At 38.4% G+C, this 17,534-nt stretch overlaps 1 protein-coding gene across 5 annotated transcripts in view; it reads right to left on the reverse strand.

Moving 5' to 3' along the window:
• The window catches only part of EPS15L1 (epidermal growth factor receptor pathway substrate 15 like 1), a 46,503-nt gene extending 28,969 nt beyond the window's left edge, over window positions 1–17,534 (reverse strand). For 2 of the 5 annotated variants that reach the window (XM_076359657.1, XM_076359660.1), the window contains exons 1-17: window positions 17,478–17,534; window positions 12,238–12,283; window positions 11,923–12,008; window positions 11,527–11,574; window positions 10,742–10,837; window positions 10,051–10,113; window positions 8,980–9,105; window positions 7,337–7,396; window positions 6,767–7,003; window positions 6,001–6,158; window positions 5,399–5,555; window positions 4,597–4,659; window positions 2,953–3,038; window positions 2,470–2,542; window positions 1,772–1,933; window positions 719–916; window positions 277–441 (exon numbers count right to left, since the gene is read on the reverse strand). In XM_076359657.1, the coding sequence (XP_076215772.1) occupies window positions 277–441; window positions 719–916; window positions 1,772–1,933; window positions 2,470–2,542; window positions 2,953–3,038; window positions 4,597–4,659; window positions 5,399–5,555; window positions 6,001–6,158; window positions 6,767–7,003; window positions 7,337–7,396; window positions 8,980–9,105; window positions 10,051–10,113; window positions 10,742–10,837; window positions 11,527–11,574; window positions 11,923–12,008; window positions 12,238–12,283; window positions 17,478–17,507 (1,854 nt within the window). In that variant the 5' untranslated portion in view covers window positions 17,508–17,534. Of the gene's footprint in view, window positions 1–276; window positions 442–718; window positions 917–1,771; window positions 1,934–2,469; window positions 2,543–2,952; window positions 3,039–4,596; window positions 4,660–5,398; window positions 5,556–6,000; window positions 6,159–6,766; window positions 7,004–7,336; window positions 7,397–8,979; window positions 9,106–10,050; window positions 10,114–10,741; window positions 10,838–11,526; window positions 11,575–11,922; window positions 12,013–12,237; window positions 12,284–17,477 lie in introns of those variants that run through there. The other 3 variants (XM_076359659.1, XM_076359658.1, XM_076359661.1) reach the window with 3 other exon arrangements.

Genomic DNA, 17,534 nt, shown 5'->3' on the forward strand with positions numbered 1-17,534 from the left:
TCCAATTACAGATTGCTTACATATCCATATTGTTACAGTTACACAGGCACAAATTCTAGCACAAGATCTAACCCAAAGCTTAAAAATCAGGTTTTCCACCAGTATTAAAGTCTTTGCCCTGCCTTGCACTGGCGATTGCTACCTTGCAGGGATCATGGTATTTGCTAACATACCAAAAGCCAGCTAAACAAACATCATAACTATTTCAGACTAGGTGCAAGTCACAAACCTGATTATTGTAAAATACACTAAACAACAGTAATTTTTTTTTTTTACCATAGCTCCGTAATTGCTTCTTTCCGTCTGCCCAAGGCCTTCACTTATGTCTGCTAAATTCGTGAGACTACCACCGTGAATCCCATTGAGAGCTTCATTATATTCTTCTATACTCTTATTGACTTCTTGATGACTCTCTTGAAGTTGAGAAAGTTTACTTCTTGCCTAAGCAGTGAAAAGTGCTTTAGTATGTCACACATTCAATAACACTGCCATGCTCACATTCTCGTTAAACATGGTTGCCAGAGAGTTGCATTTTCCCCCTGCCAGAGTTGAACTTTTCCTGACTCAAACTGGGAATTAACCTACTAAGCACCAGTCAAAAAGGCTTATTTCAAGAACCAGTATTTTTCTTCTCTTCTGAAAAATAATCTTTCTAGGTGATGTTCAACTCTCAGCCTTTCAAGAAGCAAAAAAGAAGTTTATGAACTACAGTGGATACCTGGTTTATTTCTTCCTGTGTTGATTTTAAAGATTTGATTATTGTTTCAAGCTGCACTTTTCCAGCCTGGATACTCTGCTCTAGCTGAGTTTCTTCTTGCTGGAGGCGATTCAGCTCTGCTTTTGCTCTATTAAGGTCATCTTCCTGTGATTTTAAATCTGATTCCTGAGATTGAATCTGCATTTTTAGTGATGAAATCTGAAATAAAACGTTACAAAAATCAAAGTGAAATATGAAATAAATGTAACAAATTATGAATTTATAACAAATAATAGAAAGTTGTAAAGCAACCTATCAACTGCTAAGGAAGATAACAAGAACTTCATATGAAGAACTGCATGCTTCTTATTATGTTACACAAAATCCTTGATAAAAGCACATAGGACATTCAATAAGACCAAGAAATATTAATATTTTAAATGACAGAAATACTACACTAATTATAAAGGTAATTAGAAGGTGTTTCTTAGATGGTTATCTTGTACTTTTCAGAACTTGGCTCCTTCTCCATTCAAACATTTATCAAGTACTGTAAAGTTGATTTTTAACTCCGATAAGAGTTAAAATCACACAGTTGCATATGACTCTCCTTATACACCTTCTTATATGACCTTATGCACTAAGTTTCTACATTAAGATAACACACTAGCTACACTGGCGATAGTATCCCCCTGAAAACCCACTTTTAACTCGGAATACTGATGAGGTTCACAGTGATCAAAATATGCACCACTGCCCATGGACCGTCTCATGGGTCAGGAATAATGCTTCTCAACTACCCTATTAGGTTGACTGTTTCATATACTCACAGAACAGTAACAATTTACGTAGAAAGGGACCCCTGGAGATCATCTGGTTCAACCCCCCATTTATGACCATTATGAAAAGTATGTAGGTTAGCAAAATCCTTTCTTGGACCTCTGTATTTGTGTGGAAATTGCTATTTATCGTAAAAATGAATAAACAAAGCGAGCTTATCCATTAAATAAATAGAATTTCCTTCAACAAAAGACACAATACTCTTGAGCATGTCCAGAATTAACATACACTCACCACCTGTGTTTCTTCCTGGCATTTCTGCCTTACATCATTCAGCATATCTTTCAGTTTGGCTTTCTGCTGGTCCATTTCATCCAGGCGATCTTGGGCATCTTGTTTCTGAGCCTCTAGCTCTTGCAAGTTACTTGTCTCCCTATCTAAATCATTTTGCAGTTCCTGAGGAAAATTCCACAGTTTGTAACTTACATTTAGCTGTTGTCTTCTAGGAATGATCAACCACAGACAAACACACTAGCAAACTCCAAAATATTTTCTATGTCATACAGCCTATTTCCTGCATGCATACGTTTTGTTTCTGCAGGAACTTGTATGAGACATCAGGAAACAAATCAGTGCCCGCAAGATGGAAAGAGACTGTGAGACAGAGCACATGTAATTGAGCTATCCTAATTATCAAAACCGATACTCTTTGAGCCATGATTTCCTAAATTACAGTGTTAGTCAAGCACTAACGAAAAAGACATTTCAAACTGTTCACGTATCATCTTCTATTTATATTAACCAGCATCAGAAGAAAACACTTCTGATGGAGAACAGGAAAATACAGATCTTTCTGTAAGTTAGAGGAAAATCCCATGAAAGTAGGAAAGACTTGCCCAGAAGCAAGATAAGGAAAGATAGAAGAATGCTTAATTCCCCGTATATTATTTTAGATTAAAATGAAAACTAATAATGATAAACAGAGTTTTTACCTGAACTTCATTGGTTTTCTGCCTGATTGATTCTTCCTTTTCCCTAATGTCCTGCTCTAGAGAGTATTTTTCTCTGTAAGATAAACAAGCACATGTATTCGTGATTAGTTAAATAATACAACACACACACATGTGCGCACGCAAAAAAAATCAATTAAATATTATTCTGGAAACACCACGCAGCCAAAAATGCCAGCCCACATTCTGATACATTCTTTAAAGGAGTAAAGGTATATCGTATCAATTACTCTTTGAAAAATACTATCTGCTCCATAATCAATCTTCTGAAGTCACCTGGTAGAATCCAGGCTGGCTTTACATAATTGGCTAACTGTAGGGTATCAGTGGGAGATTCGCCACCAACTTCAGTGACAAGTAATGATAAATTGACTAAAAGAAAACAAAAGTAACGGACACATCAGTACTATATACTTAATTGGCTCTCCTACTCCAAGGTTTTGTTAATAGGCCACAACCTATTACCTCTGCAGCTGTGCAATTTCTTGACTAATATCATCCAGTTCCTTCACCCCTGTAAATTCTCCTGATCCAACGGAACTTGAACTATCCTGTTAAGAATGAAATAGTCTATTAAAATACCAAGTCATAACAGAAGATCTTCCTTTACAAAGGCTGAGGACAAAGGTGGGACAATTTTGCATTTGCAAAATTCTATGGGAGACATCAAATTATTATGCAACAACCACTGAGCATGCCACACAATTCTACCTGCGAGACAGGAGAATTTTCTCTATGCCCATTTAACAGATGGGATAGTCAAAATACACAGCAGTTAAAAGACATGCACAATGTCAACGAATAAACTGCAGGCAATGGTAGAATTAAAATTCAAAACCTAAAAACGCAGCTCTGCTATAGTCAATAGCAAACCTTCCAGGGAACTTAATGAAATCAGATTGTAATTTCAGTCTTCTTGAGCCCTGCCACAAATTAATGCCAATTTCTGCAATTATACCCAATTTCCTGCAGTGCAGGTCATTTCTACTGCCATTCAGGTGTAGATCAGCGAAGATGCAGAGGGTATCCCTTGCCTTTTAGGCTCTTAAGAAAGGATCTCAGCATTTGGTACAAAATTAGTCTTTAGTATAAAAAGGATTGCTAGTTCTTTGTAGTTCTTTCTCAGTACTGCAACTGAGCAAAAACTGCAATGCTGAACTCACTGCTAGTATGACAAATCAGGAGACCTACCATTTTTAAATAGCATTTTAAAAAGAAGAAAGTACAGTTTGCTTACTTCGCTCACTTTGAGACTGCTGTGATAACCACAGAAAGTTTGGCTTTATTCAATATAAAAAGCCCCCAACAACCCAACCAGCAAACCGCAAACAGAGAGCATAGTAAAATGACTTTTTTTGCAGAAACAATAGGTGAATATCCAGTTTAAATAAGTTAATTAAGTCCTCATTTTTGGATGAGCATTTCTTTTGTTAAAATGTCATTAAGTAATCATAAACAACAACAACAATCCAGACTAATTCTTCAAGCTAGCAAATCAAAAGCTTCTCATATCACTTTTATATTTTCAGACTAGACACAGATTTGCTGAGAGACCTGTACTGTATGCTGTACAGGATCATAATAAGGTGTTACCCAATTTGATTACGAAATAAGTTAAAATGAGCTGCTGCATCATTTAGGGTAACACAGTTCATTGTTCCACACGAACTGAAAACTAATCTGCTATGTTCACAGTAACACACGGTTTATTTCATGTTATATTCAGCTAAAACCACAGTAGATGAAAAAAAGATCTAATGAACTGAAAATAATGGGAAGCTTAAAGCTCTTGCACCAAGGTGTATTTATTGCCCACAGCTTCAGAGAACTAGTACGTGAGTAACTTTAACACGTCAACCCTGAGTTGCCTGTCAAAGAACTTCCTGACAGACCAATGCATCTCAAATTGCTGAAGGAAGCAATATCACCGGGTCAACAGCCAATACTGGTAACTTCACATTGCTGTGACATTATCATCATGCCAAGAGCAAGTGTCACAGAACACAAGGGCAAAGAGACAGGAGAAGGTGTAGAAAGAAAAACTTTAAAAAAGTTACAAGTAGCTTACATAAACAAATTGGCATTCTTTTGGACATTACAATTACTCACACGACGCATTTCTGTTAGTGCTGAGATCTCAGTTCCTACAGGGGTCAAGTAACCTGACAGAGTCTATAGAAAAAGGATATAGGAAAAAGGACCAGAGCAACAGCAACAATTAAAATATATTTAGAGCTTTCTGGTTAGGGAAAGTAAAAAAAGTAAAGGAAAATACTATATAATTTATAGAAAAGATGAATGTATTGATATGACAGAAGTATTTATTAACTTAAGTTTCAGAAACACACTATTGAGGAAAGGAACAAAGCAGGGTTCAGTAAAAGATTAGATGCTCCAGTAAAATGATATTAACAGGGATGGATATAGGACTACGGACTGTCATGCTACAAGGGATGAATCAACCACCAATTCCCAGAAACTAGGAAGCCATCACTCTTCATTTAGCCATTAAAAAAATTTTACATTTTCATGGGAGGAATTTGGTACTGATCACAGTCAGGGACAGGCTACTAAACCAGCTTTTAACAGTTCCCTTAAGTTAAAAAAAAAAAAAAAAAACCACAACACAAAACCCTTCTCTATGACACAGGAGTATTTTTCATGCTGGGCTTTTCTCAGCGTTATTATTCCTTTATTTATGGAATATTCTACTGCATTCTTTTTTACTTACTGTCTTGTGTTGTTAAAAATCTATGTATATTCTCAGATGTTAAAGAATTTTGTAAGAGGAGAAAAAAAATTAGCAATTCTTTACCATAATATTACAAAATTAATAAAATACAGAAGTTAAAAGCCCATTACTTTCAAAGCACATAAGCTCTGTATTATCTACAAATAATCAATGACTTACCTGTATGGGAGTGTTCCTCTCTGTGGGAGGGATCATATCTGGGGACAACACTTGTGGAGGATCAATTCCTTTACTGACCTTCTGTTGAATGAGATACATTGCTAGTGCAAACTGATCTTTGCTTAGCTTTCCCATCTGTCTTGTGTCTGCCAAAGCCCTGGTAAAAAATAGATCATACTTATAAACAAGAAAAGCTTATTTCTTCTCTACCAAGAAGCCTGAAATACACATATAGATGTAATTTTCTTTTGATTCAGCCTCATCAGAGCTTGCTTACTCTAGTGAAAGAGTTCCATAAACAGAGCAGTATTTTATTAGACATATTTAACTGAATAGAACAGTGTTACTCTGAGAAAATACTTAGAGCACTAGAACTTCAAAGAACAATCACAATTCACAGACTGACCTATACCCCTCTCCCAGAAAAGCAAAGTGAGTATTTATTTCTCCCTTGTTTTCCCATATAGCCCACATATCGTAGTATGGCAACAGGACAAGTAAGAGGTTGGGGTTTTTTTAGTGTTAGGATCACAATTCTGGCTGGATAATCTGACTTCCCAGATCAGCAAGTTACAAAAATACAGCTACTAGGGAGTTCTTACCATATATGTGCTAGGAGATTCTGAGACAGACCTGAATGCATAAAAATGTCCTTTACTTCTTGGCCACTCACAAAACCATCCATATCTGTGTCTGTTTTTAAGAAAATTTCATCGTATCGCACTTTTTCAGATGTTGGTACTACCCAATTCACAGATGGCTGGAAAACAAAGTTTTATATTTCAAAAGAAGATAAACACACTGAGTATATACAACATTATTCAGTCTCAGATGTGCTGAACATCTTGCACAGTCAAATCTGATTGGTAAATAGGTAGTTACCCTTTTCCCATGAATGTTTTAGCTTAATACTTCTTATCTGAATTATAAATACTGATAAACAGCTATTCATCAGTTGAAAAACATTCATTCTTTGGAAATACGGACCCAACTAGTCATACTAAGTCCTCATGCTAATAACAGAGGAGCTTTAGAAGGTAGATTGATGATTTCTTTGGTACTAAAGCAGATACATGAATAAAACCTTTCTATGGTTTCACTTTCTATGGAAAGTGAAAATTCCCCATAAGATTTGCTGTTTCATAGTCACTCTGACTGAAAATCACGTGCTCTTCTTTCGTTCTTCCAAGTCTTACCATTCTCATTTCATTCCCTCCATCCAAATCACCCACCAACAAACACCTTTTCAGGAAATTTCTCACATGAGGCAGAAATAAAAAAGCAGTTCTATTTTTTCCTGCAGTTTACCGATACAAAACAAAGGGCAAAAAGAAAGAGGGGCAAAAAGAAAGAGGGGGAGATTTGTACCTGTGTTTGTTTGATGCTGTGCTTGGGAGACAAACTCCCTGTGCTGTTCAGACTGTTGACACTACCATGAGATGGGGTAGAACGGAGGCTATCTTTTGGTGGAGGACTTGCAGGGAGAACAGGAACTGCACCAGGAAAGACAGGCGTCTTCTTTCTTTTAGAAGGTGGTATAAGAGAAGGGGGTAATAGTGAAGGAACTGGCTCTTTCTCAAGAGCTCTATAAACCAAATGCATTGCCTGCAAAAGCAAAAAGGTCAGGTAACATTAATAGTTAGAAGAAAAAGCAACAAGATTTTCCAGTATCAGTCATTTATATATTAGTAAAACGAAGACAGTAAGATTAGAGATGTAAACCAGAGCAGATCATTTTGAATGTAATTCCAAAAAGTTTAATCTTGATGACACAGGCAAGAATCAGTAGATGGATTTGAGAAAGACCATTTAATAGCTCCATGTGAACAATTCAGAACAGTTGACGGTAGCAGAGAAAGCTGCAAAGCTCTTGAGAAAAAAAAACGAGTGATTTGCTCTAGCAGACACACTGTGAATTGAGAATTTAAAGCAACCTACCACAGCAAATTCGTCCTTGTCCAGGTGACCATCTTTATCAATATCACTGAGATCCCAGACCTACAGCAATTATGGTAAAAACAATGATTTAGAGAACAAGTTACATTTTGTGCTTTTAATGTTAATCGTCGCCATATTAAGCATGCTCTCTAAAGACTCCTAATAGATTTTTGTGAGGATCACATTAGTTATATTAGACCTAGCTAAACAGTCTCCGATGAAACAGACTGGATTAGAGTTTTCTGGCAACATGAATCAACACTGGCTCTAACAAATTCTGGATGCAACGCAGGCAAGTTTTTCATCTTTCTATGTTGCAATTAAGGAGTCATCCATCAAGCTGACGAAAAAAAAACCAGAGGTGGCTTTCAGAATTGTCCAGAGGGTGTGGGCTAGCAGATTGTCCAAATTTGTCTTATAAAAAAATTAAAATATTTTAGAAAATTCAATACATTTCTAATTTACATTCCATTCCTAAATTCCTAGTTTTCATTTTTAGTCAAAAAAATATGTCCACCCCCCCCCCCCCCCCCAAATTTTCTATAGGAGAGAATTTAAGCATCTATCAGCTTTAGTTCATTATTAGGTCAAGTACAGTCAACGAAACTTGCAGGAGACTTAGAAGGATGCAAAACTTTGTGTACTCTAATACTCAGCCATCAGCTCACACTGTTTATTCATCAATATAACTCGGAGACAGTATAGTAGAGTGGACAGAATGCTAAGACTGAGGCTCAGTCGTCTGAACTCTGCTCCCAGCTTTATCACTGGACCCCCATACAAATTTAAGCCAGTTGATTTATCTCCTTTGCCCATTTCCTCAGTCCCCTATCTCGTCCACAAACTTTTCTGGAACAGGAAAAAGCTTCCTGCATTTCTATCGTGACAATAACAAGACAAAATACAAAGCCTTTCAAGACTGAGTACTTCACAATATTCAAGTACAGAATTAAAACAAGTCATACTTAGATTCTTGTAGATAATATAGAGAAAGAGGCGGTTCTTCCTGAAGAGATGAAAGTATATAACCAGGATACAGCTCTTACATAGAATGTATTCATTCTCAGACATATCAATATGCAAAACATTAAAGAATACATATTTTAAATGGAAGTAGAAAAAATACTTTAAGGTTTGCTTCTCTTGCAAATATGCAATGGATGCACTAAACTCGGATCTCAGAAGTATTTATAAATATACATGAAAAAAACACTTGACAATTTGACAGCTACAATAAACTAGGAATTTTTAAAGTGTTTTCTTGTACAAACAGTGGATAGATTTAATGGTATGTCTAATAACTTGTATTTGGAAAAATGACAAAACAGTGGAATATAATGCTATAAAAGCTATTACGGTTTAGGAGAGCTTTTTCTTGTTTTTAAACAACCAAAACCAAAATTTCCAGCTCTTAAAATGAATAGAGAGATAATGAAGCCAACCTACTCTAGGGGCCAAATTACTACTGTTATTCTTATTTCTAAGTGGAAGACTTCAGAGCCTACTTAACGTACTTGCTATACAGCATGCACTTGATGTAAAATCTCAGCCAAAACCTGATCTATTAAGTTACATTTAAATATTTAACATTGCAACTACGAGAAGCTAATTAGAGAATAGCTAAATCTAAACAGCATACTTACCCTTCCTAGGATATCAAGAGGTAGCTTTGAATTCATCAGTACTGGTTTTACTTTGTCTCCTGAAAGTAAACCATTTACTGGCAAAAGGCTTTCAAAAATACCATCAAACTTTGCTTTTTCTTCCACCTAGTTGGTAAGAAATAGCCTGAATAAGTAAAAAAGTGTGCCTGTGTGAGTGTTGAAAATGAGATCTTGCAAGAAATTAAGACTGGTCAGTAAAGCATTCATTCTAAATTTCCAAGCTTTCTTGCAAGTGCCACCATGCTGTATTTAAATGTGAACCCCATGGAGCTAGATTTAGGAGCTTAATTTCAAAGCTAAGGTTATGATAGCTAAGAGATTTTAACATGCAGCATACAAGATGTATTTCTGTAGTGTTCTAAAAGGACAATGCATTCTGATTAAAACACTGCTGACCAGATTTTAAACATTTTGACAAACTCTGTAGAACTAAAAACTATTCTTCCCAAATAATTTGCTTCCCACTTTAAAGTACAACATGGAAGTACAAAAAAAACCAAACCAAAACAAAAAAATCAGCATTAGAAGCTATTATTATTTAAATAATTAAATTTCTACCTTTTGGAACATGTTTGCATTTGAAAATTAACTAAATACAAATGTTCCCATGTATGTATCAAAAGTTACTTTTTTTCCAATGATATATATTGTGTGCATCACTGAATACTAATTAGAACATATGAACTCAAGCTTTAAATTAATACTTCAGGATGGATTTGGTGAAATGCTTTGCTGCTCTCGGTGGGGCTCCTTTATACAAGCATGAAAGTGCCTACTATTAGGAATGTGGAAGAAATCCAGGCAGAAGATTAAAATTCATTGTGTCTTAAAAACATCACACCAGGGGTTGTCAAAGCCTTGTTTAATAATTATTTCAAATATAAAACTACGGCTCAATAGTCTCTATTGTGCACAAGTCTGTCATCAGAAAGGGAGGACTTTTGAAATGGGAAATATATTTGATACAGAGTTCTCTCACTGGGAAAATTACAGACAAGGAAAATATTTACTTTTAAAGAATGGATGGAATGTGTTGTCTTTTACACTTACCCTAACAGCCCAGTGAGTCTCTGTTGAAGGTGGTGTGATCAGCAAAGGACTGCTAGTGTCATGCTAAAATTAAAGAATTTTTTATTTATATGTATATACATAAAAATACACACACACTCTTCCGTCTCTGATCCTTACTAATTGCTTTAAGAGATGGTTATAGACATGAAGCTTAACTACAGTGAAGAGAAGAAGAAAAAAAAAAAGGCTGCACATGTACCCAAATAAAAAAAAAAGTCATACTGATTTATACTATTACAGAACTTCGATAAGGACATTAGGTGCATTAGGTACCCAAACACTGAACTAAGACAAGCTAAAGGAGGTTCCACAGCAGCCACTGCAGGCAAAGCTGCAGTCATGCCCTTTGCTACAGGCTCCTGTTGACCTAGCCCAAAAATAATATTTTTTTTGTCTTTTCTTTTTTCATAAATTTAGCGTTTAGCCACATCAGCTTCCTGAACAAGCTGACCGTAGTTAAACTTGCATCAGTTTTGCAGTCCAGGACGGGGCTGGTACATATTACTCAGGACTATGGCAGTCATGACTGCAGTTGTCTGAAGGAACAGTTTGACAGCAGCCTGAAGTCTCAGAACCATGACATTTATGGAACATAAGATTATTCCAGCGTTCCAACTAAAGCCTTAGTTCTCATATAATACACACATACACTTAGGTATATATTACTTACAAATTTAGGAGGTGGCACAGTCAAGTTCAGACTGCTCAGGTTAACATCATGGCCATTCTGTGCACATGCTACAAGGCGCAACGCAACATAGAAACCCTACAAACAATAGTGTTATATATTAAAAAAAAGAACCAGTCTAAATCACTGTCTCCAATAACCCACTTATGATTTTTACTAACGCTGTACATGTGCAACTCAGTAAAGTATGGAAACAACAGATGTATAGCCCCATCAGTTAACTGCATAGTGACAACTACCCCACTGCTTTTAAAGATGATTCAGGAAAAGCTTTACAATAACATGGAACAAAGAGCAGAAAACTTCAAAGCCAGTTTTTAAGAAGGACTCTCCTATAATTAAGTAAATTTCAACAATTTTTCTTAAAAACTAATAATGTTTAAAAATAATTCTCCATATCTACAAGTAACTTGATATTTGATATTCCAAGCCATTTTTAGTAATGCTAGTTATATTTTTTCATGCAAGAAAGACTTCTAAAATAAATCTTAAAATAATAGTTTGTATTTGTTAAAGACTCAATGACTATGTATCTATATATCATGCATACTGATTATTTACAAAACAAAAGAGGGACAGAAAATAACATCCAAACTTCTCCAGCAGCCTCGCTGAGTAATATACTTGGATATGAGCAGCGCTAGGAAAAAAACTTATCTTGTAAACGAAAAGAGCTAAGGATAACTACTATGGATATTAGGGGTTTTTTGAAACAAGGCTAATCCGTGGCCGGTAACGTAAGAGGTCTACAGGCACATTTCATTTACCTGTTTATCCAAGTATCCTTTACCCTCCGGGTCAGCCAAATCCCATATCTGTGGAGATACAAAATAAAAGCCATTGTGATTTTAAAATACAACTTAGCTCAGCTCAACAGTTCATATTGTATGCCTTCTTGAACTGTTCGTTGCAGCTTTCAAGTTATGACATACAATGTTATTAACAACAAAAGCGTTACACAAAAGACAATTTTTCCTTTTTAGATTCCTATGAAACTCAGAACAATACCTTGGAGCAATTACCGATCTGTGGTTAACCTAATGTTCAGAGGATCTGATTTGCATTCCACCGAATTCCTTTTTGCAAACCCCTTCTGCTCAATGTTAGCTGCACTTAATGCAGTAATTATCTGTACACTTGCTTATTTAATTCCTTCAACTTACTTTTCCAAGGATAATATCAGAGAGACCAGATTTTTTAAGAAACAGCGCAGCTTCACTTGCCCCAACTCTCCCCGTATATGCTGGATCTACCTGAAAGATAAAAATTCACATTCAATTGAAGCATGTCTATCATGAAAGCAGAGATAAGAAATGAAATGTCTCTTGTCTCTAGGTCAAAAGAGTTCTAAAAGCATGCATTACCACTCAGCAGAGAGAATTTACAGAAGTTTAGCACTGCAATGGGGAAAGGAAAAAGAGAGGGAAATCTTGGGGAAGAGGAAATTGCACTTTATTTTTAAATTCTTTTTTAAGAACCTACCTGTTTGTAATAAGTTTCGTATAATGGATTCCCAGTAGAAAACTGAAAAACAAGAGAGACATTAAGAAAACAAAGAATGAACTGCAATGACAGAGCACCTTTAGGGACTGACTGACAGGAAAAAAACCCACGTATAGTACTTTGTGTATTACTTCCATCAAAAATATAAAATGGTATGTTAATTTGCTGTGTTCCAAACTGGATACTTGAAATCTAAGTCTGGATAACAGAGATCCCCCCCAAACTTGCAGCCAACAGACTACTGTCACCTCTTAAAACTTCTTATTCACCAGCATTCTTACTTATACTCACACTTTTAATTAACAACACTATATGGTAATAAGGTTTTGTAGAACTATTTGCGAAGGTGTTTCGGATCAGTTTGAGAACTACTGATATCAAAGGCAGAGTTTTCAACATAACGCTGACGTGACGACCTCCTGTACTGTATATATACTTATGGAATATTTTCAGCAGACAATTATACACACACAGAGCCCTGGTATCAAAATACGCCTGTGTTTATGCATTTTCAGGACTAGGCTCTTAAACTGAAACAGAGTAAAAAAGAAAAAAAATAGAATGAATGGTTAATTAACAAATGCCACAATTCCCTAACAAAGTTGTTTGAGGATTTCAACTTGGTGTTATCACTGCATTACACAAAAGCAGCAGACACAAAGGTAGGCCCCTCCCTTTTCGGAATACTAAACAAGCAGATCACTCTTCCCTCTTGCTGACATTCCAAGCAAATGGGAACTGAAATGCCAAAAGAGTCAGAAGCTCCAACACCCATCTTCTCAGTCGCCTCCTACAATTGCCACACAAGTTCTAGCCACGTGCAGGTTATACCTCCACACCGTTCTCCAGCCTCAATGCCAAGAAAAAAAACGTTACAATCCAGCCTCAAACAAGTCACCCCTGAAAGCAGTCAAAGGCCTTAAAAAACAAGCAATAAAACAACCCAATAAACAATGACTGAGACGCAGAGATGTCGAAACGTCCCAAAGCCTGCTTGGGACAACCGCTCTCCACCTACAGGACACAAGTCAGACAGGTGATGAATGATTATTTTGCACTAACTCTGATCAGTGGTATGTCACCTCCCAAATGCTACGTTCTTCCTTGTCATCCACATGGATTTCCGGATGTTCTGCCTACACTGAGGGGAAGGGAGACAGAAATATGATGAAAGAAAAGACCGATGAAGAGCATGAAATTTTATTTTACACAAAGAGAATCTTCCTGTAAGTTTACAATAAACGTGCCAAATCTTAATTTAAGGAGATATCCAAAATAACTAAACCCTATTAATCAAAAGCAAGTGAACACCGAGCTCTTTCAAGATCAATATTTCTACTTGGCTGGAATGATCATGCATTTTCAGAAGAGCTTCCAAAACATCTTAAATGTACTTCACTTATATCCATCAACAAAATAAGCCACTGCATTCTCCACCAGTACACTCCAGAAGCTCTTGCTCTTCCAGAAGCTGGACAGGAGTTCAGAAGAAAGCTGCGACCATAACTCATCTTTTTGCCAGCTTGTAAATGATGAGCATAGATAAGCACTGTGTTCCTGTCCAAAGTAGGAAACACATCATTCAGAGGAAAGGTGGAAGTAGGAAGCTGTCCAACTCTGAATAAAATCTAGCATGTTTTAGCCAACTATCACCCAACTACATACCTCTCGTTTCTCAGAAGGCTCAGAGAAGCTAGCCAAAGACCAACTACAAGCTCCTCTAACTAATTTGGCAAGTATCCTAGAGCACGCAGAGACTGGATTCATACCAAGATACAGAGCAAACCGCTCCAGCAGCAGTACTGAATGATCTCATCCCATCACCAGACATTCTTGTCATCCTCATTTGATATTGTCAGCCATGACATACAGCTGACTTACCTGACAGAGGTGGCAGGAATCCAGGGTGATGTGCTTAAATGCTGTGAAGTTTCTTCTACAGCATATATTCATCCAAGTGCTGCTGGAAAGCACTTAATCACTCGACTCTCTACTTGCAGAATTTTACAAAGATTAAGCCTCTCTGACCAATTTACCTAAACGGCTGCATCTCTGTGATGAAGCAGACCAGACAAAATGGGCTCAAGCGATAAAAATAGCATAGGTGCCTATCTACCCATCACCACATGTGACTACATCACTATCATTCAAGATGATTCTGTAATTTGATGATATCTGCTGATGAAGAACCTACACAAGACAGTGTCAATGCTGGCAATCAGGGGACAACATTTTGAAGAGTTTGCAGTTGATGAGTGGTCAAAGGATATAACCTGTCACACAGCAGTTCGGTTTGACTTACAATTTCACAACCCTCTGGTTTCTGTGCCTACTCCATATGCCCCAAAACGTCATCTACGACCAACACTTTATACTGCCTCCCAAACAGACGCTTCAGAACCCTGGTGCCTTGTTGTTTGATCTCTAAGTTGATTTCCTGTACTAAGCTGAAGTTCAAGCCTTGAACTTGCACTCTCACAGCAGGTCTGGTACACTGCATTTGTGGTACGCAGTACAAGCACATGGATACATCTCCACGTCCCTTAACGCAGGCCTGGGAAAAAGGCAGGAGTAAGCTGCTGCCACCAGAACAATTAATAAAGCCAGTTCCTAGCAGCCCTCTTTCCTGAGGTCATCTCAGGGCCACAAAGAACTCTGGATCAGGTGAATTATTTTCCTTGGTGTCCTCTTGTTTCACAATTTTCTTTCAGCCACTCTTGTCACATCATATGATGGATGAAAATAGGTACTGTGAAAGGGGAAAAACCAAGGTGTCCCACAAAGATGAGAACCAAAAGAAGGTTGCTGCTGCCCCAGAAAGATTACCTTTGCCCTTACTCTACTTGCCAAGTATCCTGAGTTGTCTCAGAAGACTGAGCTACAAAATGATCTGTGCTGTCCCAATATCTCTAACATAACTCTCCATAACCTCCAGAGGCTGTAGGTCGAACATGCCTGGCACAGTGGAAAGACCGCTGATAAGGTGATCAAACATTCAAGAAAATAAAGTTATCAAAGATAAATCAAATCCAGTTTCAGTTGTCGTTTAACTCCAAGAACTGATTTTACATGCTTGCTCTTCAACTGTTTTTATGCATAGGCAGTTGACACAAAGACAGCTGAAACCTGTTAAATAGTTTGCATACTGTACATTAGACATCTAAATTCTCTTTCATAACATCATAAAACCGTAACTTCACAGAACAATAGAACCATAATAAAATTAATTTATGAGAACAAATATGCTTAAGCACTTTCACATGCTTGAATTACCCATACTGTTCACAGCTCCTAATATGCTGAAATCAATATTCTTATTTTATATCTTTCTGAGTGAACATGCTTCAACATTACAGCACGTGACCTCTCCTATTCCTTTTAATACCATTTCTGGCATTCATTATAACTAGCATATATCTCTGTAGTAATCATGAAATTGAGGCTATTAAAAGAGGAAGTTTATTAATTTCCAGGGAAATTCTGTTTACTGCCCTGATTACAGCTAGATCGCTCTTGACAGTTCAATATAGGAAAAAAGTTTTAAAACTGGAATGTGTCCAATGAATTAGTTAGAAAATAATATGTCAAAATAACTGACACGTTCACAGAACGTGGCCCTTTTTCCCCTCAAGATAACATATTATGTTATACAAAAGAAAATACCATTGATGCCAGTTTCTCAAACATCAGAATTTAAACAACACAGAAGCAGGATTTCTATTATAATAAATATTTGATACGTTTTTACCAATGTACTACAGAAGTTCCACAACAACAAACTCTTTCAAGTCCAGAGTTTATTTTACATATACATTTTGCACCACATTAGTACACTTGAAAACTTTTGGTAACAGTTCGCATGCGCATGGATGTTTTCAGATGTTTCTGAACATGCTCATTTAATTAAACCGATGTTAATCGGGACTTGTACTGTTATTCAGAAGCTAAAAAGCAGTGCGCTCTGTAACAAGACGCACAGCAAATCACATATTACCCAAGCATCACGTAACTCCACCGAAAGACAAATTTTCAGAGTATCACAAATAAAAGTCCATTATTAAAAGGAAATCAATACATTTAAATAATTTGAACTATCAACAGCAGTTGTTCTGAATTCCTGACTGGCCTAGCCACAGTGTAGAAAATAGGTTTAATTTCAAGGCACTGGGGGGTGGTGGGGTGGTGTTGCTTTTCTTTTGTTTTAAAGGAAACAAGTAAACTGACTATCTTCACAGGAGTATGGGAAAGAATAAACAGTGATCACACTGTTCAGGTTTAAATTATTTGGGTGAGAGATTAATAAAAAAAACCCCTTATAACAGTAACAACAACAATCTACCCAAGGATCCCAAACATTAAACCAGAGCTGGAAACACAGCCTCTCCCAGAGGCATGCCTTGTGCGAGACAAGCTCCAAGGTTCAGGGTCTTCCACTCCCTGCAGAAACCTCATTCTCCTACTGATGTGTGAAAACCTCCTTTTCATTCCCACGTACCGAGTCCTTTACTGGTGTACCCGCGCCTGTGGCTACGCTACTCCTGCACCTCCCAAATATTAAGCACAGTCATGACACCCCAACAGCTAAAGGCGACATTAACCCCGTGTCGCAAATAGGAAAACAGGGCGACGTGACCAAAGTCAGAGCCCAGAGCAGAGAGCGAGCCCCGTCCCTCCTGCAGCCCAGCCCTGGACCTCAGACCACCGGACCGCATTAATCCCCACAGCTCAAACCCGGGAGCTGCAGCTCGGGGAGGGAAAGCGTTCAGAAAGCCTCGGTGCTGCCCTGCCCCTTCCCAGCGGGGCAGCTCCCGAGCCTCCATGAGGGGAGAGCGCCAGCGCCTTTTGTGCCCCCACAGAAGCGGCCGGCGCCTGTCCCCGGGAGGCTCAGTCCCGGCCCGACGGCGGGGGACAGCCGCGGGCTGCTCGCCCCCCTCGCCCCCGCCCGGGGCCTGCTCCCCGCCGCGCATCGACCCTCTCCCCCCGCGGGCCGAGCCACCCCCCGGCCACGGGGAGAGGCAGGGCCTATGCCCCAGCGCCGACCCGGCCCCGGATGCACCCGCCTGCGGGAGGGGGACCCGCACCGGGGAGGGCCCGCTCCCCCTTCCCCGATCGGCGCTCAACCGCCGGGGCCAGGGGGCCGCGCCTCCCCTCAGCCGCCCGCAGCTGCCCGCCCCGGCAGGGTCCGGCCGCTGGCGGGCCGGGCCGGGCCGGTTACCTGCTGGCTGAGGGGGATGAGCGCCGCCATCTTCCTCCCGCTGATTCGGGCAGCGGC

Source organism: Aptenodytes patagonicus, chromosome 25 (assembly GCF_965638725.1).
Source record: "Aptenodytes patagonicus chromosome 25, bAptPat1.pri.cur, whole genome shotgun sequence".
In the NCBI taxonomy this organism is placed as follows: domain Eukaryota; kingdom Metazoa; phylum Chordata; class Aves; order Sphenisciformes; family Spheniscidae; genus Aptenodytes; species Aptenodytes patagonicus.